Consider the following 20,501-nt stretch of genomic DNA (forward strand, 5'->3'; position numbering starts at 1 on the left):
GCGCCCTCTCTTGGGCCGCCGGGGACGCCGTACCGCGGGCCGCTACCATCCAGTACCACAGGGGGGAGTAGGGCCGCTCAACCCGGCCGCCCGCCGCGTCGGGCCGGCCGGCGGGGGCGCGGTTTCCCCCGGCCGGGCGCGGTGGTGGCGGCCGGCGGCCATCCGCGGTGGAGAAGGCGCGCGGTGGGAGCCGCTCGCGGGGCCGCGGAGGTGCCAGGCGGGATCGGGATCGGGACTGGGATTGGGATCGGGATCGGGATCGGGATCGGGATTGGGACTGGGATTGGGATTGGGATCGGGACTGGGATCGGGATCGGGATTGGGACTGGGATCAGCCGCTCGCCTCCAAGGAGCCCTCGGGGCCGACTTCCGCACCCCACAGCCGTCGCGGGGAAGCGCAGCCCTGAGCGCGGTGTCCGGTCGCTTCGCAGGGGTTTGACGCGGTGTTTGTGTCGTTGCAGCCACAGCGCAGAAATGATCATCCCGGTCAGGTGCTTCACGTGCGGCAAAATAGTGGGGAACAAGTGGGAAGCCTACCTTGGCCTTCTGCAGGCGGAGTACACGGAAGGGTGGGTTTTATTGCTGTGTTCTTCGATTCACGATGCCTTAGGTGACATACACAGTGCATAAGATCCCAGACCTGTTGGGGTTGGAAGGGAGCTCTGGAGATCATCTCGTACAACCTCCCTGCCAAGGTAGGGTCAGAGGCACAAGAGCGAGGTTGTGGAGTCATGAAAGAGACGTAGAGAGACTAAAAACCGAAGGTACATTCTGAATCGTTTAACCAAAGGTTAGAAATTGTAATAGGCAACAAAGTACTTGTTTCCTCACTGAATCTTTCAGGGCAGCAGTATGGAAGTTGCCAAGTCGTGTGTCCTTGTCCCCAAAACGTTTCCAAATACATAACTCTGTACCCATTTGCTGTTTCTTCCCTTCACCTTCCGTATACCCAACTTTGACATCAGCGTGATCAGTTTTTTGAACGGAAAGAAGGAAAAAAAGTGACAAGTGTAAGAAGTGTTTAGCGTTTGTTTGGGGTTTTTTAAAGCATTTTAACACGGGGTTGCTAAACTTATTTTTAAGTACTGGTTTGCTGGAGAAAGAAGTTGTAACTGCTTTGGATACCCCACTGATAGTCCTGACAACTCTGTGTTAAGAAGTCTGTACATCCTTTTCACAGCCAGAGTTTCTGCTAATAGTTCAGAAGCTTTGAGAAGAAAACTAAAGAAATACTTACATTTTCATCAAGTTTAAGTATGAAACAAAAAAAAAAATCCATGGATTTTTGCAGTTCAGAGGAGTGAAAAAGAAGTTAGAAATTTAAGTGATGTTGAAGTAGAAAGTAGATGTTAAGTAGAAAGAAAATTATTTGGTTTGCATTCAAGTGGTTGGGGATCCTAATAGTTTTTACAGATAAGTTTATTTCTTTCATATATGGAGTTAAAAGCATTACAACACCATGGGCTGTCAATTATTTTTCACTCATACTAGTTTACTAGGACCTTTTTAATAGTGCTTCTGACTTATATTGTAGGCATTACATTTTAATATTTTCCCCATCTTCATTATTTCTCTGCTTTTGTATAGGAGTTTTGCCATTGACAAATTCTCACTTGAAAACAATTGTTGTGGTCACTGGCTTGATTCTGGGATGCTTGTTCAAAATAATGCAATTATGGTGTAAGAAGTAAGAGTTTACAGATTTCAAACAGTTAATATCTTACAGTGCAGTACAGGAATCTCTGTTAATGGTGGCTTAAGAAAGGGATGGACAAAGTGGAAAATCTTGTCTAAAGAATCAGTAATTTAAAAAGACACCCACACCTTTCTGTTTGTCCCTTTAAAGTGCTTTTTTTTCCACAAGCACTCAGAAGCTGGAGGAAATGGCAAGTACAACTAAACCTGTCTTAAAGTATATAGTATGACTTTGGAAATTGTGATTAATGTTAGTATTTTACATTTCTGATAACTGCATATGAGAGTTCAGAATTTCCCAGATAGCTCCTAAAATTTACCTATCAACAGATCATCATCAGATGTTTTTGTTCTCGAGCATTTCAGAAAATTGAGGCATCATGTGATGTTATTTATAAACATTCTTTAAAATGCCCCACAGTTCTTAAACTTCTCTAAAACAAGTTTTGCAGGTGCTGTCCTAGAATGAGCAGCCCTGCTGCACTATCAGTTGTTGCAAGTACTGAGTGACATCAGAGAAGCCGCTGGAAGTTGGCTCCTGCAGTTAGACTGCACTGCTTGATACCAAACAACCTTTTACCATGGTCCAGCTTAGGCGGAGGCTTTCTTTCAGTCATTTATATTTAGAAAAGTATCCACTGGCTTATTCCTAGAGGAGAGTTACAATCTCCATGAAATTAAGTTTGTTTTGAGCTAATGCTTTATTACACTGCATTATATCGGTCTAAAGACCTTGAGATCGCTCATGTCTCATGAATGTCACATTCTGAAGGGGTATCAGACTGGCTTCATGGTTCATAGGCTGGAGCTAAAGATCTTGGTAGTATCAGGATCTTTAAGAGGTCTGGTAGCCACAGCCATGGGAGATACACGTAGTGGTTTAGGCTAGGATGACTCAACATCCTCTACCCAGACATCAGAATCTGGAACAGTCGCACTGAAGGAATTCAGTGGAAAGACTGTAAAACACTTGATTTTTGACCAGTCTGCACATACTTACTTGTACATATGCAGGGGGCAGGTTGTATAACTGAGTGCTCTCCCTAATGGGAATTGGGAAGGATTGTAGCCGTCCTCAGAATTAGCATCCCTGTGTGGGGGAGGTTGCGTTCCAAGTTATTTTAGTTTCTGTATATCTCACCTTTTTAGCGTGGCTCAGATCTTAAATTTATCTTGTGAAATAGGCGAGAATCATCCTCAGTTTACAGAAACAGGTTAAAACAGTGCCCTCTGAAAGCTGTGGCAGCTGGGGACCCTTCTCAGCAGCAAATCCTGTGCTCTGGCCAGCTGGAGAGTGGGCAAACACACTGTCAACATCACTAAGTGGAAAAGGGCATTAGCAGCACATGCTGAATTTCTGTCTGTCTGAACTGCAAAAAAATTTTCCTCTATGAGTGAGCTCAAAGTAATCAGTGTGTTGCTTAGGAAACACAAGTGGTTCTGACTCACTTCATCCGTTATCTTTTTTAATTGTTGTTCGTTAATAGAGATGCCCTGGATGCCCTTGGCTTGAAGAGATACTGCTGCCGCAGAATGCTCCTCGCCCATGTGGATCTGATTGAGAAGCTTTTGAATTATGCACCCCTGGAGAAATGAGATGGAAAAAGCACTGTGCTGCAAGCCATGTGGAACGTATCTCTAATTTAAACTTGAAACTGGACTTCAGGCAGTAAAGGATGAAAGCCAGGTGTAGTGCAACCATCAAGAGATGTTTATCTTCTGGATAGGATACTGCCCCAAGCCACTAACCTCTTTCAAGGAAACAACAAAATGATGAAGTCCACTTAACCAAGATTTAGAGATTAAAGGTTTGGAAGCTTCTTAAGTCTGGGTTTGGAGTTATGAACTTCTAGATGCTTCTGCCAGTAAAACCAAATGTTTGTTCATGTAGAAAAACTTATATTTCATTAAAATGTTGAAATAAAGGAGGTTTTTCCCTTGTAGCCTTCCTACAGTTTCTGGATGAGGTAAAGTGTATGTTTGGATCTTGCTGGTTACCTTAAGGTTAGAGGTACTGCTGAGTACCCAGTTCAGTGTCCTGCACTAGGAAAGCAAGGGTTGGAAACACGGGACTGAACTGTGGTCCCGGCAACATGGAAGTGGGTAAATTTGTGAGGCACTGCTCCAGAAAGCTGCTGGAGCTTGCAGGGAACACTTCCCACCGCAATTAAAGTCAACTTGTGTTCTCTACCCCAGTCCTTACCAATCACTGGGGCTGCTGTATCACAAAAACTGATTCAGATGGTGCAGTGCCTTCATTTAAGCAAAACATGTCTGAGTGTCTCCACGGAGAACACTGGATGTGAGAACTGAGGCGTGCTGGTGTGAACAGGATCAAAGTGCTGCTGCTGCCAAGCACCTGCACCCCTCTGTGGCTGGTACAGACGCTTTCCACCGCTTGTCATTTCAGTGACTTCACGTTGTGCTGCGCGTGTGCTGCGGTACTGCCCGGCCCAGCGGAGAGGGGCTGGAATGGAGAGAGGGCAGCTGGAGCTGCAGGGCTGGGGAAGGTCACCTACACCCAGACAGGCACCAGCCCTGTGCAGAGGTCTCACCTTCCTCTTGCACAATCGGCTTGGAAGTTGGATCACATTTTCACTCTGTTCTCAGACATGCAGAAGATGCTTGTTGTGCATGGTGTGTGCACAGGCAGACACACCCATCTTACCTGAAAGCAAAGGATGCCCATTCCTACACCTGTGTGGGTTTGGGATTCTGTGCAAATGCAGCATTAGTCCATCATTACAGCAGCCCAGTAGAGAATGGGCTGGAAAAGGTGGTAATACCTTAGGATGCAGTCTGTTGCTCCTTGGTGCAGTTAAACTTTTGGCACATGTGTATCAGCTGCAGGGTAAGAAGTATCTCTGAGGATTTTTTTCTGTAGTACGAAGGATCTGGTTTGAACAAACCTTGGGTTTACAGAAATAGTAATTATTTAATGTGCTTACGGGGTCAAACTTATACCCACAAAGCTTAAAACTAGATTGTCTCACAAAACAAGATGCACGACTGCTGCTTGCCTTTGGCTATCACCCAACCAATCTTTACAGTTGAACTTGCTTTTCAATTTACTAGAAGGCAGTAGTAGATGTTTCTCATATTCAGCAATTCTTCACTGAAGACATCTTAAAACCTGTGCTTTACCCTAATGCAAAGAGAATTAAGCAGTTAATTCTAGCATTTGTTTCGTAGTTGGTTGGGTAGCTTATGTTCTGCATGCCTGCTGTATTAGAAAGCTGAACACGCTATGAAAACAAACCAAAAAAAGCCCTTCACTTCTCTCTCAGGCTATTTGGTAAAAGAGAGTGAACTAGAGGATGACCTTTCCCAAGTGAACTTGTGTGGGATGCTTTTCCCTGTCAGAGTGGGGTGTGACACAGCCCTTGGTGCCAGCCTGTTCACAGATCCATCGGCGGGCCCCGCACTCACTCCGTGAGCCGCACTGGGAGCGCAGCAGCCCAGACGGGAACGTCTGGCAGAGGCAGCCGTGCAGGAATGCCGTGCAGAAAGCTGGCCTGCATCACTGCCAAGGAACTGGATTAGACAAGCTGACAGGACTTGGTTCTATCTGCAAAAGCAAATTTCTAATCTCATTTTCTGCTTTAGAATAACATGTTTCTTTTCAAAGCGAGTGCCAAGTTGTCTGATATGAAAAGTTATGGCTCCTAAATACTTAATAATGAAAATGCAATTTGCAAAAACACAGCAGGCCTCATTCAAAGAATGCAAAGGAAAAAGAAAAACCCACCTTGCTTGCTCTCATTACTATTCTCAAAACCAGGGCGCAAGTGGAAGGCAATGGCAGTCTGGTATCACTCCCTCAGACAGATGTTACCCAAGAAGCCGCAAAAACACCTGAGCAGCAAGACTAAATCACAGCTGGCATTAATATCAGCTCATGCAGCCCTTGACACCCTGTATGCATCACAGCTTTTCCTCAGGAGTTTGCAAATGCAGCATTAACCAAAAAACGGCATTTCTGTAATGTGGCAAAGCAAACAGTTTATCGTGATCACGTGAAAGGTTATCTCAAGGGTTTTGTCCTTGGGAGGGTTAGGAGCAGAAGCAGAGCTTAAATCCTGTTACAGGAAGAGTCTGGAATTTTCAATGGATTTCTGTAAGTCCCATCTTTCACTCCTGCTCATTGGTAACTAGGAAAGTAATTCCCTTTTTTGCTGTCACTTCCCCTGTGCTACCTTCTGCAGCAGTTAATAACATAAGAGTATTGGATCTGCTTTCTAACCTGCCAGATGTCTTTGGAAAGAGCCATTAAATATGCTTACAACAACCACACTTTTTCAAGACAATGTAAAAGATGTGTATACACAGAAGAAATAAAAAAGCCTCAGTTTTCCCTCAACCAGAAAAAGAAGCCCTTAACAAAATCAACAGATAGACAGCAGTGGGGGAAAAAAAAAGAGGATAAATGGTACTGAATATGCAGTCCTTAATTACATGAAGAATTGTCAGTTGGAAGATTTTTGAAAAATACAAAAATGCCACCACTCCTCTGCAGTCACTTACTCACTTTACAATTTTTCAAGTCTGTTACAGGGCTCCTACTAACCCAGGTGATGGTTTAACCCCAGGCAGCAACCAAGCCCCACACAGCCATTCCATCATTTCCCAGCAGCAGGAACAGTTCTCTCTGGGGAGAGAATCAGAAGGGTAAAAGCTGGAAACTCGTAGGTGGAGATAAAGGCAGTTTAATAGGGAAAGCAAAAGCAGCGCACACAAGCAAAGCAAAACAAGGAATTAATTCACTGCTTCCCATGAGTGGGCAGGTGCTTGGCCACCCCCAGGAGAGCAGGGCCCCATCAGGTGTCACAGTTTCTCGGGAAGACAAATGGCATCCCTCCAGATGTTTCCCCCTTTCCTCCTTCTTCCCCCTCACTTTACATACTGGTATAATTTGGTCTGGAATATCCCTTTGGTCAGCAGGGCTCACCTGTCCTGGCTGTGTCTCCTCCCGTGCACCCCCAGCTCCCTCACCACTGTGGCTGTACAAGAAGCAGGAAAGGCCTTGGCTCTGGGTGAGCCCTGCTCAGCAATAACAGAAACATCTCTGTGTTATCAACCCTCTGTTCAGCACAAATCCAAAACAGCCCCATGCCAGCCCCTGTGAAGAGAATTAGCTCTGGCCCAGACAAACCAGCACACCTGCTATTGGGAAAACAAGCAGCCACAATCAAAAGTGTGACAGAAGACCCCCTGTCACCCAAGCCACAGCCTCCCTTCATACATCACAGTCATACCAAAATAACAAAGTGTGCCTGCAACATGTGGTAGGAGCTGAGGTCATGAAAGTACAGAGGAACCTGTTCATGGAGCTCAGCATCCAGCTTCAACCTGGAGCATCAGCACCAAGCTGTGTATGCTTGGAAAGCTTTATGTTTCTTGAAATGACAATTATAAACAAAAAAAACCCCTCTTTATGATAGTTCTGAGTCCATCTGCTGGGAAGAAGTGAAATGCTTTTGTGTGGATCTGTAATGAGCCTCAGGTTTTACATCTCAAAATTAATTTTGCTCTGAAAAACCACCTCTTGTGAGGGTCTTGCCCCAGGGTGATTTACTGAGAGATGAGTGCTGGGCTTTCATTCTTCCCATGACTTTTCCGTAAATGCAGTCTGGAATTAGATACTAAAGTCTGACTTCTTGTATATGTTTCTTGTCTATAAAAAGAAATATGAAAACTCTCAAAATCCTGATTAAAACCATTACACAAACCCCCATAGAAGTGTATTTCCATCAAGATGTCTAAATAGCCCTGTGGCTACAAAGCTACATTTCACTGATAATAATTTGTGAGAATCCAGAACAGGAGCTACCTCTTTCCCTGCAAATGGTCCTACAAGAAAAATCAATCCTTGCTCTGACAAAAAGAAAAAAGAAAACAAAAAACCAAAACAAAACAACCACAAACCACCCAAATAGCCTATTTGCCTCTAAAATCAGTTTAATTCCAAATAGTTTCTAACTTCAGTATAGATCCCAGTAAGAAAATAGCATTTCTACTTTGACCCCTCCCAGAGCAGACCCATGTACATCCAGTTAAGCTCAACTAGCCAGCAAGATTTTCTTATTACTGAAACTTCTCAACTGAGACATCTGCAAGATAATGCTTCTTCTACCTGGCTCTGACTGCCCAGAATATGAACATAGATTTGCCTTCTCCTTCAGTGCATTTGCACCATGATTTACATTGTGGCTTTGCTTTCAGCTCCAATTTTTATTCAGTTCCCCCAGCCAGTGAGAAAGCGTTTTTAATTGCTCAGTAGCAACAGCACAATAAAGATGTTTGAAAACCCAGGACAGAGAGCATGTAGCCAGACCTTTGGCTCTGCCATGATGGATGGTTTGATGTGTCACCCACTGAAGTCTGTGGGAGTCTTTTCATTAACTTCAGTGTGACTTAAAACGACCTGGTAGCCTGTGGTGCCCTACACCATTCGGGTGTCCAGGATTAATTCATTTTGTTAAGTTCTGCTAAGAAAAGCTGTTTGAGGCGCCCAAGGCTTAGGCACTCAACTTTAGATCTTGCTGCAGACTTCAACCATGTGCATCTCTAGCGCATAAGGCCATAGAAGGAAATAAAAGGTAAGAAGTTACCTTCAGCTGCAGTGACTCCTGCCACTCAGGGGCAGCTGCAAGGCTTTTCTTTGGGCAGGTGTTTGGAAGCAGCACAGTATGTACACACGTGTAGGTCCTGCTTAAACTCTCAGTGATTTCTCTGTCACACTCCCTTCCAGAAATATATAGGGAATGTAGAGCCAAGTCATGCAAAAAATGTTAGGGTTTGCACCCCTAATCTAATTTCTCCTTCTCCATGAAGATACATCTTCCAGACTTGTCAGTCATCCTTTGTGGTGAGCTCCACCTTCTCTTGTGCTGTAGGGCACAGAAAGCGGGGGTGAAGCCACCGAGTTCCCAAGCACCACATGAGTTTCCCCACAATTACTTTCAGGATACATCTGCTCCTGTGTTCAACACTGTCTTGTAACAGCCAAGCAGAAAATTCATGCAGAAAAGCCCTTCATTTATCCCTCCCAAATACAATGCAAGTGTTTTAATAAAACGGGTTCATTATTTCCTGCTCCTTAGGACATGAACAACTAAAGAGCAAAGAAAGGCAAGGAACAGCTGACAAAAAGCTAAAAGCCCACAGACTTTAGGGAGCTCAAGAACCCTGGCAGTTAAAAAGGCAAGTGGAAAAGGCTGTGGTCAAGCCTTTCTGTAGGCACCAATGATTTTGAATTAACACACTGCCCATCCCACAGGCTGGGTTTGGAGGTAGGAAGAATAAATACTGAATACTCTCTCTTTGGACATCAAATCTCCTTCTTTTAAAAGCAGGTTTACTTAGAGAACTCCAAGAAAATATGTACTTCTAAAAAAACTTTAAATAAATCAGTGCCAGGAGTAGGACAGCTGTGCTCAGCACCCACTTTTAGATACTGACCTTTTCTGAGCTGCTGCTTTCCACATTTTCTAGTGGTTCACCACAGCTGTATCTACAAGCTTTGAATTTCTTCAGAGATTACCTAAATGTCACTTTCCTTGCCAACATCTCTCCAGAGACACATTCCAAGTGCATGAAACTCAATGGGAATCTTTCCTGAAGTACTTTGGGTCCATCCTATTCCACTCTTTGCATTCTCCAGGCTGGTCCACAGCAGCAGCAGAGACTCCCTTTGCCCATCTCCACGTAACATCGTTGCTTGTGTCTTTCAAAGACAGAAAAGGCTTCAGCTCATGGTGTGTGTTTAGGGACAGGCCTTGACAGGAACATATAGGGTAGTTAATGTGAGCCTTGGGCAGCCAGTGCAATGCTTCAGTTTCCCTTTCTGAACTTCTGAGATGGCACATCCCACCCTTCAGAAACCATCAGAGATTAGCAACAAGGAGTGGCCTAACCTCACCCAATCCCTGGTGTCTTCTTGCATCCTTCTTATCAGCAACCCCCTATCATATGTCCTCAAATCCTAGTGGAATATTTTTAACTAGATTTAAAAAAATCACTTTTTGACATTAAGCAGAGCCCAGTGTGGGAACTGCTGATGGAAAGCTGCTGCCCTGAGCTTTTGCAGCAATTTAGAGATCAGCTTTTGCAGCAATTTAGCATCACTGTACCCAGCAAACCAGAAGGTTTATAAGAACACAGCTAAAGCCCAATTATCCCCAGCTATTTACTGAAAGCTGCCTTAAAGTGCCTCCCCCTTTCTTTTTTTCCTCTTTAATGAAGTCTTCCCTCCAGCAGTGCGTGTGAAAGTGTGCTCCTTCCAAGGCAATGATAGGAAGGAGAAGGGAGAAACATCAGCTTTATGGAACAATGGGGTAAAGGGTAATGAGAGCAGTGGCACCTACTCAGGGCTAAAGGCTGCCCTGATGAAATGGGATGTGCTCCTCCCAACAGTGAGCAGCCCCTACCCACCAGCTGATGGGCTCCACCCAGCTCCTCACCAATACCATAATGGGTATATCACAGCCAAGCCCGTGAGCCTCCCATTTCCAAAGAGAGTGGGAATTCAGGACTTTCCTGGTTGAGTTTATAAATTTATAGGCAGCAATGCAATAGCTAACACTTGGGCTGGAGGTATAAACAAGAAGTTTTACTGAAATTCCCTCAGAAAATTTAAAACCAAAAATCAGATGAATGCTGCTCTAGGCTGTAGGCCTTTCCTTGTAATGAGATGTGCAGCTGAAGCAATTACTAACTTTAGTTTTTTAAAAAAAGCAATAGCAGTTTGACTAGAAGGTCTTCCTCCAGGAATGAGCTAGTAAATGAAAGCATTAAGTTAATAAGGGCTTGAGTGCTTCAGATCATTACAGAGATGGCCTACAGCTCCACACCTCACCAACTTGATTTTTTTTTTTTTTAATATTATTGTCAAAACAGCTTAAAGAAAAACCCCTTTGGATCCATTCAGCATTAAATGCAGCCTAGACAAAGGGCTGCTTTCCTCCATTAAGCAACATTTTTAAAAGCAAAAAACTAATAATTAAATTCCACTGAAGAAAAATTGCTTCTAATAAATAAAGAGAAACAGATGCCATTGGCCTTGGCAGCTTTTGTATCAGTGACCTGAGCTGCTACTCAACCAAATTAATGTAATGCAGCAGGAGCTGGGGGCAGCACCACAGAGAAACTCCCAGTTCAGCTTCAGCCAGAGACATCTTGGGATATTCCTGGTGTTTGAGCAACAGTCAGGGCAGCCGGTGGTTCCTGCCAGCCTGGCACTCCCACAGTTAAACCCTTTTATCCTGCCTTCATCTCAGATGGGCAAACTTGCTTTGGGACAGGCCCAGGACTGGGATCTGTGTTGTCCAGAACAAAGCTGGAGCCTGCACCCAGGATCAAGGTGGTCATGCACTGTCTGATTGAAGCTCCTTCGTGGTGGCTGGGGCCAAACTGGCCCAGCCCCACCACAACAGTTGTGTTTACCTTCACTCCCTGCCCCCAGCCAGGGCAGCATGCCCGGCAACTCAACAGACTCCTACTGCTTCCACGTCTCAAACAGGGCACGTCTCCACAAAAGAAGGGAGGGAATTTTCCAGGGCATACCTGGACAGCAGAGTTCTCCCTTCTATTGGAGACTTCTTGTAAGTTATCATCCTTTCTCCCTCCCATCCCATCTCCCTCAGGTGCATTCCTAACTCAGAACATCTGAAACTTATTCTAAATTCTGAATGTGATCAACTAAACACAACTAGAGAGAGCTTCAGGCCTTCACACCCTTCTGTACATCCACTTCCAGGGGGGTTCACAGAATCAATTAGGTTGGAAAAGACCTGTGACAGGATCAAGTTCATGAACACCCCATGTCAACAAGATCATGGCACTAAGTGCCATGTCCAGTCTTTCCTTACACACCTCCAAGGGAGACTCCACCACTTCCTTGGGCAGCCAAATCCAGTGTCTAATCGCCTTCAGTGAAGAAATTCCTCCCTATTTCCAACCTGAATCTCGCTTTAGACTGTCCTCTTGTTCTGTCGCTGGTTCCCTGGGAGAAGAGACCAACCCTCACCTGGCTACAACCTCCTTTCAGGAAGTTGTGGAGAGTGTTAAGGTCACCCCTGAGCCTCCTTTTCTCCGGGCAAAACAACCCCAGCTCCCTCAGCCAAGTTCCAGAAGCAGGGAAGTCATATTGCATATGAGGTTACTGCAATATCACAAACTTAAGCTGGTTATTTCTTTCTTCTTTATTTTAAAAGCTACAATATTCAGGTAGCTCAAGGAAAAACAACCTTTGGATTTTGTCTGCTCATAAATCCATCACAACAGCTTGGGGGAAAACAGTAAATAAGATATTGGAAGAAGAGCACAAGAGGCCAAAAGAAGAGCATCTGCCTCTGGATGTGCTATTTGCGACCAAAGTCAGGTAGCAGGCTGTGATATTAGTGTGTGGTATTGATTTGTTCTTAATCCAGAGAAATGCCCCTGTAATGAACTCTGCTGTGCCCTTAATGATTTCATATTGAAGGATGTTAGGTGCCCTGCTCATAACAGAGTAACAGCAATTCCAAAAATAGCAATCCTCATAATAAAATGTTATTGAGAATCCTGAATTTCAATATAAAAGGGACTCTGCTGTACTCAAGGGCTTACAAGATACAAATGCATACTTTAAAAAGTTGTATTAAAGTCATGTTGGTACCTGAGTTACAGAGACACCATAAGATGCTACTCCAGGGAGCAGCTGAGCCCCAGGTCCCTAGGAAACTTTTAGGCAGATGTAATATAGGCTGGATTTAATCCCACCAGACGACAGGAGCTGGATGTCTGGAAAGAGCTGAGATGCTTTTGTGAGCTGCCTGCGAGGGCAGGAGAGTGTGGCTGCGGTCCTCCTCAGCAACCATCAGGGACAGCACGGGCACAGGGTGCTGGGCCAGGTGCCACATGCCTGGTCCTGGCTCTGCTGCTCATCCCCAGCCTTTGGCAAGTGTCCCTTCCAGAGGGTCGCTACCAAGCTGCCACTGCAACTGGTGCAAGGAGGCTTGCGGGAGAGGGCGGCTGCTGCCAGCTTCCCAGCAGGAAGAAGCATTCCCACCAAGATCTGGGCCACCACAAAGAACTCAAGAGCTGAGAGCACGAGGTCTAAGGTTGACTTCACTTGCAGGTGATTCCCCAGCCCCAGCTGTGTCAGTGCTGCAAACAGCAGCCCCAAATAAAGCCCCCCAGGCTTCCCGGCCTCTATCAGCACAGAGCTTGTCCCGCTGGCCCAGGGCAGGACCCCGTTGGCTGTGAAGGATGGGGCTTCCCCATCTCCCACCACAACTCCTAACTCCTAACCCTAACCACATTGCTGGTGCCAGAGCCCCTCTCCTGGACTAGAGGAGCAGACCCAGCCCTGCAAAGCGATGTTGGGGAGCAGTTTCAAGCCTTCAAATAACCTTCAGGCACAAGCCAACTTCATTCAGAGCAACCAGGGGCATCTCCTGCCACCTCCAGCAGGACTGGGGACAGGATTAATTAGCTGGAGGAAGCAAGGGGTGAACGTTTGCCTCCTACAAGCCCCAAAAACAAGCTCAGAGCTTGGTTTTTATGTTATCCAGGATGCAGACTGGAAAAAAAGCCATCAGCTCAGTTATGCCTTACTAAAATCATAATTGCTTTAATTACAGCCCATTGCTCCTGACCCCTGCCCAGAAGGTGATGTCAGCCAGGCTGCCACTACCTGCAGGGTCTGTGTGTGGGGCAGGTGGGAGCACCTGAGGGGGCTGTGGCTTGCTGCCTCCTCCAAGATGCATTCCTGGGGAAAAGTGGTACTAAAAACTGGACCAGAATGGTGAACTTGTGCCCCTGAACTGGCTCTAAGCAGGGGAAGCAGGAACTGTCTCCCTCTCCCCAAACCCCAAAGTCCCTCTCTGCTCCAGCCTAGCTCCTGCTCACAGTTAACCCACAGGCTGGCAGCACCTGGTCCTCCCCAGGGAGACAAGCAGCATCCTTGGACCCTGTCTCTGAGAAAGACTCTGAATCCTAAAGCAGTGAAAAAAGAGTAGCAATGCATAGAGAGCAGAAGCTATTTGCATCCACATTCCAGAAACCTCTGCCTGCAAGAGCAGAATCAAGTTTACTCAAAGCTCCAGGCTATGTGAAACCAGAAAAAATGAGTGATTCTAAACCAGAATGGATTTTGAAGAGGAGTGACACCAGAGTTCAGCAGTTTTGTGGGGTCATAACTCCTTTGGAGCAGTACTTTTATTGTTACTTACATTACAGGCAGAGCTGAAGAGGTGCAGCTGCGACTGGGGCTCCGTGGAGCTTGGCACAGCTTGTACAGGCACTAAAAGGAAGTTTTCAATCTAAGAGGACAAGGAGAAGGAAACACTGCTAGGAATTAATTTGTCTATCGTGCTGAGCAGGCCCTGGTGCAGGGCTCAAAGTGAGAAGGAGCTCAGCTCTCACTCAGGAGGTGCAGGATGGACTTTTCCTGCACTGCTCTCTGCTCTTCCACTCTCATCTAGCACCAGCACCAATACCAGTAAAATCTGAGTAGCTGCTCCTTTCACCAAAGGGGTCATGAGCTTTGCCAAAAACCCTGGTACAAGAGGTGTCCTCAAACCTTCAGGCAGACTGGGGACACAACTCCTGTATTCCAGTCAGAACCATAACCACATCCCCGCCAACCTCCTGCACTGCTTGTGAAATGCTGCCTCTTCTCGCCCACGTTTGTTAAAATTCAGTTCACTCCCTGAAGGCAGAGTTGGTTTTTTGGTGTTAAGGGGGCCAAGAGCCCACATTTTTTTGGAACTGTGATTTTAATAGCCTGATCTAACGACATTACCTAAGTGAACTGCAAAATACATGTGAAAAATCTATTTAATGCATATACAACCTTCTTCACTGTTCCATGATTCAGGGCTCTGCTCCCTGTTTTGGGGTTCAGGATTTTTCAATCTGGAACTGTAGACAACATCAAATGTTTCTTTTGAATAATCCTGCCACAACTGCCAGCTAGAGCCTAAACAACTGAATCATTCATGAGCCCATCCACAGAGCACGAGGCATTCAGCAGAGGAAAGAGCATGTCAGCCTTTAACTGGTTGCTATTAAAAACCTGAAAAAGGGCGGTTGGAGAGGGAGGAAGGAGGAAAAGGAAATAAATTATAATGTTGATCATGTTTGTGGAACGATGATGGAAGACGGGTGGAAAACACAAGGACAAAATGTGAATTAGCCTGGGATATCTTAGACAGTTGGGCACATTTAAATGGGACAAGATTTAATTTAGGTGAATATAAAACAGGTCTTGATGATGCTCAGTATATAACAAAGGAATAACATGCAAAAGAAGAACCACAAGAGCTAGGTATGGAGGAACATGCCTTCAGATGCCATTTTGTAATGACATTAGCTGTTATTTCAGTCTGGAGGGAACTGAGCTGACATCCTCTAGGAGTGAAGATAGCAGCTAAAGTTCAAACCCTGAGCCTGCTGCCTCACATTTCAGGTCATCACTGCTTAATTCTGCATCCCAAAATGGGCAGCAAGGAATCAAAGCATGTAGAACGACATGAGAAAGCAACTAGTCACTTAAGACTGCTCGAGAGGGTAAAAATGTGATTAAACAGGAAGCTCTTCCAGGAACTGAGGAAGAAGGAGAGGGGAAGCAGGACTCTGGAAGGATCAAGCACATTTTTCTGGTGTCAGACTTGTGGGATAAAGGGGTTCCAGCCTTTCTGAGCAAAGTAAGAAATACAAACCTCACCTGTAAGGGTTTCGGTGTGCAATGGAAATCCTCCAGCATGGCAGGAGATCTACAGATGTACATACACACAGATAGGGTCAAGGCTATAAAGCGTCACCCCACACCTGTGCACCCCGGTGTCAGTGCCTGCTTTGGTTGTCTCTGACCCCAGGGGTGCAAGGGGCTCAGTGTGACCCTCACGCTGCCCCCATGGCTGCCAGGGACACATGTCACAGCTGTCAAAGTCACATCTGGGACTGCAGGGGGGCAGGGTTGGCTGTTGCTGTCCCAATGCAGGGACAGAGCAGCCGGTGCCAGGATCAGCCCTGCCAGGGCACGGGGCTCTCCCTACACTCCCTGTGGGTAGAAACTGCTCTTCTCCTGTCAGCAACACAGTTCACTACACAGAGAAATGAAACCTGGAAGTGCTTTATGCTCAGCAGCTCATTTTTGTAGAAAGAAGCGTAATCAGAAGAGGGAAAGCTACTGATGCTGATGGCCTCGGCCCCACGCCGGCAGGAGCAGCCTCCTTTGCAGAGCGTTAAGAGGACTTCAGAACCCCAGAATGGTGCACTTGGAATGATGCTGGAATGAGTCACTGAATGCATTTGGGGGGGCATCAGCATCCTTGCTGCTCATGTGATGTGATTACAGTTCATCTGAGAGCACTACGCTCCCTCCCCACAAGGAATTTGTCATCTTTGAAAGCACCACATGAATCTGCTTCCCCTTGCCTCCGTGGCCAGCTGGGAAAGGAGAGAGCATCCCCCTTAGCCTTTCCCAAGCAGGCTGTTATTTGTCCTGTCTCACCAGGGAGGAGAGTATCACTGCCTGAGCCGCGATTTTCTCTCCACTGCTGCAGCCGTGCTCAGTCCCAGCCCATCAGGAAAACAAGGACATTACAATCAGCACAGAAAGGAGGCTTCATAAATGGCAAAAGAAAGGGGCACCAAGGCCTCCCTAGGGGGAAAAATTCCCCCCAGTTAAATGGCAGGAGAAGAAAGTGCATGTCTGTGAACATGCCCTGTCTGGTTTTGCAGTTAGAAGCAGCCTTGCAGCGGGGTGTGACATATTCATCTTGTTTGAAACCTGTTGAAAATAGAGTGACTGCCCAAAGCTGGACCCTTGCAGAAACTGCTTACGACTACAGCTGTTCTCCCTTTTACTCCTGAGCAAGCTGTGCTGACCTCCTGGCCACCCCAGGAGCGCAGACCCTGGGCTAAGCGCTGCAAAGGGCAATTAGCACAGCTGAAATCTCCAGCTCCGAGGTGAGACAAGCCTGTGCTGCTGTCTCCAGAGGGGGGAAACACCCAAGAGGGCTGAGGCAATGGGGATGCTGTAAGATGGCAGCTACACCTTGATCACGAGCACTGCAGAAGCCCCTTCAAAGAGAAAGAGAAGTTGCTTTAAAGCAATAGTTTCATGCTTAGAAACACTGCTCCAGACGTCACAGACACCACACCACGACAGTATTGCAGAAAGGGTGTTAATTCCCCTCAGGGGGTGGGAGAGGGTGGCTCTGGCCACACCGCACTCCTAAGGACACAGGGGAACAGGACAGCCCTTCCTTCTCCGTTTTGCTCCACCTTCACCTCACTTCTCCTGGAAAGGGGGGCTTGGGAGGAGGTCCCATAAGCGCACAGCGTCACATTCCTGTCCTACCCGTGCATCCCGGGAATGCAGAGCAGGCCCTCAGCGGGGCCGGCCGTGTCTGTCTGCCCTGCACGGGCAAACGCAGAACCTCAGCTCAGAGCCGAGGGCAGGCCAGGCCCAGCTGTCAGCCTGTCCTGCCTGAGCAGCCCGGTGCTGCGGCCGGAGAACCGGGGCCATCGCTGGGGCTGGAAGGCGCGGCGCTCCCCTGCCGTGCGGCATTGCCGGGGCTGCGACACCGCCGTGTCCCCACCGCCACCGCGCGGCCGCGGGCGGGGACAGCGCCAGCACCGGCCATTCCCGCCCGACAGCCCCAGCGCCGCGATGGAAAACGGCACCCGTCTGCCCCCGCTTCCTCACCTGCCCCGAACGGGGCCAAACCCCATGGAGCTTCCACAAGGACACATTTATACCCCTGTGGCGGCTAATAATACACTAATAACTACCAATATTAATAAATCTGCTATTCATTCTAATGAATAATCACAGTTTTAGGTTGCAAGAGGTGATTATGCCACTGCATCCTAGAACGTAATATTGTAAATAGAATTTAATAGATCCCAACAATAGAATTTTTTAAAATTCTATTAATAGCTAATACCAACACTAAAAATGCAAATGCTTACAGGAGATTGTAATAAGCACTAATGAAATAAATGAATACTACTAATTAATAATAAATATAAATAAAGCTAATAACCACCCTTGTCACAACCCTAACAGGACAGAGGGCAGATGATGGGTGACACCACTGGGTGACCCTGAGGCCTCAGGCTCCTCTGGACTGCACGGGCGGGTTTTGATCCATTACCCCAAACTGCCCCTTCTCATTAGGCCCGAGCTCAAAATAATTAACCCCTGTGTTCTCATTTGACCCCTTCATCAATTAGCAGAGCCTCAAATGCCCTCCAGTAACCCCTGTGACCTGAGGTTCTGCACCCTGAGCTCTCAGCGGGGAGCAGCCTGCAGCACCCCACGGCAGCTCACCATAACCAGGCTGGCAGGGGCAGGGATGTGAAGCAGCCTCTCCCCCAGTTTCCTTCCCTACCTGGTCCCTCCATTCATCTTCTTGAGGAGTTGGCTCCTCAGCAGCAGGATCTGAGCAAGGCAGAGAACTCACCTGGCTCATCAGTTGTGCCACACACTCAGTACAGAGACTTAAGCTTTATTTTTTCTATTGGCCAGCAACTTAAACTGGGTTAAAAAAAACCAAAAGCCATGAATATTGTTACACAGAGAAAAAGTATAAAACAACTCTGTTTTTTTTAACAACAAGCCAACTTACTGTTTATGTCTCATTCTTCCTGGCCTCTCCCAACCCTGTAGAATGTGTTTGAAGGGAATGGGTAAAGGCAGCTATGAAGATATGCTTAAGAAATCAGAAACATTGCTTCAAGCAACATGCTCAATATTTTCCTCTTAGTTAGTAGTCAATACTTGTTAAGGAACTTTACTATAAAACAAGAAATAATTTAGAGATTTCTCCTTTAGATCATTACAGAATAATTTAGATGTCTTTCCTCTCCTTACTGTTGTAGAACCAAGGATACACCTCAGTTTCTCCACCTCTCTTTCTGCATTAGTTGAGGATTATTTCATAGGACTGATAATGGAGGAGTTTCAGATTGACCTGCTCTGAGTTTTAACATGTCACCCTTTAGCTCCAGCCCACGATTTCTGCTCTGTGAACCAAAACCCCCACGATGCTGCAAGACCCTTTACTGGTCTGATTGATTCTGCTTATGTTGGCTGCCTCCTGCCAGGGACAGGGCTCAGCCAGCACTGCTGAAAGGCCAGAAGAGGGATGAAATTTATTTATGAAGGTCTGAGCTTGTCTTCACTGCTCAGAAACACCACACTCCCCTTTCTGCTGCTTCATGAGTGTAACAGGCATAGCAGGAAGGAGAGAACAAGACATCCTGTGAATCCAGGCTATGATCCTGCTGGCACCAAGTCCATGGCAATGTCTGTGTCCTGGATGTATCCAGGACCCCAGTGCAGAGACAATATTTAATTAAAACCCGTTCCTTAGCAGCAAACAGCTCACCCAGCACTACCAATTTACCAACTACACTGGGGCAACTGGTTGAAACTGACTCTCCTGACTTTCTTGGCAGTAACAAGTAAGGTGAGCTTCCAGACAAAGCCAGAAAACCTTCAGCTTAATTTGTTAAAAAATTAACAAGCTCTTTGGAGGCTGAAAAACATTGGTATATATCAATTTCCTGCCAAGGGAAGCAAACCCAGAGGTTTTAGTAAGAAAAATCAAACCAAGGGAACCTTTCAACATGTAACAGATGAAAAAGGTATTTCAACTAACTGAGCAGGCCAAAGGGTAGCAAGATATGGGAGATCCACAAAATGACCATTTCTTCACCAAACCTCATCAGGAGATAGGGAAGTGGAAGTAAGAGTCCTCACTCATGCTGGAAACCAGTCAATAAAACAGACTAGACCCAAAAAAAGGCAGTCCATCATCTTTGCTCCAGAACTGCTGGGAAGCAAAAGGCCTCTTGTGGCTCCTAATGGCACTGCGTTGGAGGAGACTTCATGGAAGAGGAGCAAGAATTTCTGAGAAATCCTAAGGCACCCACAACATCTTGGCAATATGAGTGTCACATCTCGATTTCAGCTGCACCGAGTTGTGCTCCCAGTTGGCTCCCAGGGCACAGAGCTCCTGCCCCCAGTAAGCAGGCAGGCATCTTCTTTGGTGAAGAACAGCTGTGTTAGGACATTGGTGCACACTTGGGAGGAGGGAGAGAAATCTTCCATGTAGGAGAAACTCAGCTCTGGCTGCAGCTCACTGCAGAACCATCATCTGTCCTCACAGTCAATGCCCAATACTGCTGAGAAGTCACTTCTCAAGAGAGCAAACCATGACTCTTGTACAGCATCCTGATAGCTTCATGCTGGCTTGGGAAAAGCCTCAAGGGAAATGGCCTTGGATAAATCTTGCTTTGTAGTTATATCAAGGGACTGTTGTGCTAAAGCTTCTAGCAGAAGATCCACAGCTCTTTTGTTTCTTGATACTGAAGAGGACCTGCTGAACTCCCAGCTGCCTTGTACTCAGAAGGAGGGTGACTTTCCCCAGAGGGGCAGGTAAGGCAGTGCGTGGTTCTAAAGGCATTCAATTACAGAGCCAAGTCCTCAAGCTGCAGACACTTTGGTGGTGGTGGTGGTGGAGGGTGGTCAGGTTGGCAGGTGCTAAGGGAAGTGGCAGAGGGGGAGCGACAGAGCTCTCACAGCTATTAGTATGGTTCTGACTTTAAACTCTTGTACAAGCAGCAGGTGAAAATCATCCCAAAGATCTACAGTGTAAAGGGAAGAAAGAAATATATGAAAACCACAGAATGGATGCAGTGGAGTCAGCAACTTGCAAACTAACAGTTCAGACCCACACTGGACTGTCAGCCAGCTCCTGCCTGGGGATAACACACTCCAGCTTGCAATAGGCAGCAGGAAAAAA

The 20,501-nt window shown here is 46.6% G+C and overlaps 2 protein-coding genes and 2 long non-coding RNA genes across 7 annotated transcripts in view; 1 reads left to right on the plus strand and 3 right to left on the minus strand.

The window, feature by feature from the left end:
* The first annotated feature begins 81 nt into the window (after positions 1-81).
* POLR2L (RNA polymerase II, I and III subunit L) lies at positions 82-3,638 on the plus strand. Of its 2 annotated transcripts, none has more exons than XM_086895720.1 (3): positions 82-210; positions 462-569; positions 3,183-3,638. In XM_086895720.1, exons 2-3 carry the CDS (start codon positions 475-477, stop codon positions 3,289-3,291), a joined length of 204 nt encoding a protein of 67 aa, XP_086751846.1. In that variant the 5' UTR covers positions 82-210; positions 462-474; the 3' UTR covers positions 3,292-3,638. The 2 variants fall into 2 exon arrangements, with proteins under 2 accessions (XP_086751846.1, XP_086751847.1); XM_086895721.1 differs by having other exon boundaries at positions 151-183.
* Positions 1,402-5,563, minus strand: LOC111930739 (uncharacterized). 2 transcript variants are annotated; one of them, XR_015288710.1, is made up of 5 exons: positions 5,444-5,563; positions 4,716-4,840; positions 4,482-4,604; positions 4,251-4,363; positions 2,378-4,162 (listed from the first exon to the last, which is right to left on the minus strand). It is a non-coding gene; the product is annotated as an uncharacterized LOC111930739 (long non-coding RNA). The 2 variants fall into 2 exon arrangements; XR_015288711.1 differs by lacking the exon at positions 5,444-5,563 and having other exon boundaries at positions 1,402-4,162; positions 4,689-4,840.
* A 1,220-nt stretch (positions 5,564-6,783) lies between these two features.
* Positions 6,784-10,059, minus strand: LOC147652521 (uncharacterized). Its single transcript, XR_015288712.1, has 3 exons — positions 9,612-10,059; positions 9,157-9,472; positions 6,784-8,585 (listed from the first exon to the last, which is right to left on the minus strand). It is a non-coding gene; the product is annotated as an uncharacterized LOC147652521 (long non-coding RNA).
* Positions 10,060-18,184: 8,125 nt separating this feature from the next.
* CD151 (CD151 molecule (Raph blood group)) overlaps positions 18,185-20,501 on the minus strand; it is a 32,634-nt gene continuing 30,317 nt past the window's right edge. For both annotated transcript variants that reach the window (XM_086895717.1, XM_023928904.2), the window contains exon 8: positions 18,185-20,343. In XM_086895717.1, the coding sequence (XP_086751843.1) occupies positions 20,284-20,343 (60 nt within the window). In that variant the 3' untranslated portion in view covers positions 18,185-20,283. The remainder of the gene's footprint in view (positions 20,344-20,501) is intronic.

Source organism: Cyanistes caeruleus, chromosome 6 (genome assembly GCF_971803275.1).
Source record: "Cyanistes caeruleus chromosome 6, bCyaCae1.hap1.1, whole genome shotgun sequence".
NCBI classification, from domain to species: domain Eukaryota; kingdom Metazoa; phylum Chordata; class Aves; order Passeriformes; family Paridae; genus Cyanistes; species Cyanistes caeruleus.

What these genes read in the sequence shown, in the direction of transcription:
- POLR2L (XM_086895720.1), top strand. Translation starts at nt 475, where the DNA reads ATGATCATCCCGGTCAGGTGCTTCACGTGCGGCAAAATAGTGGGGAAC. An exon ending in CAGGCGGAGTACACGGAAGG is followed by an intron (nt 570 to 3,182) that starts GTGGGTTTTATT and finishes GTTCGTTAATAG; the next exon opens with AGATGCCCTGGATGCCCTTG.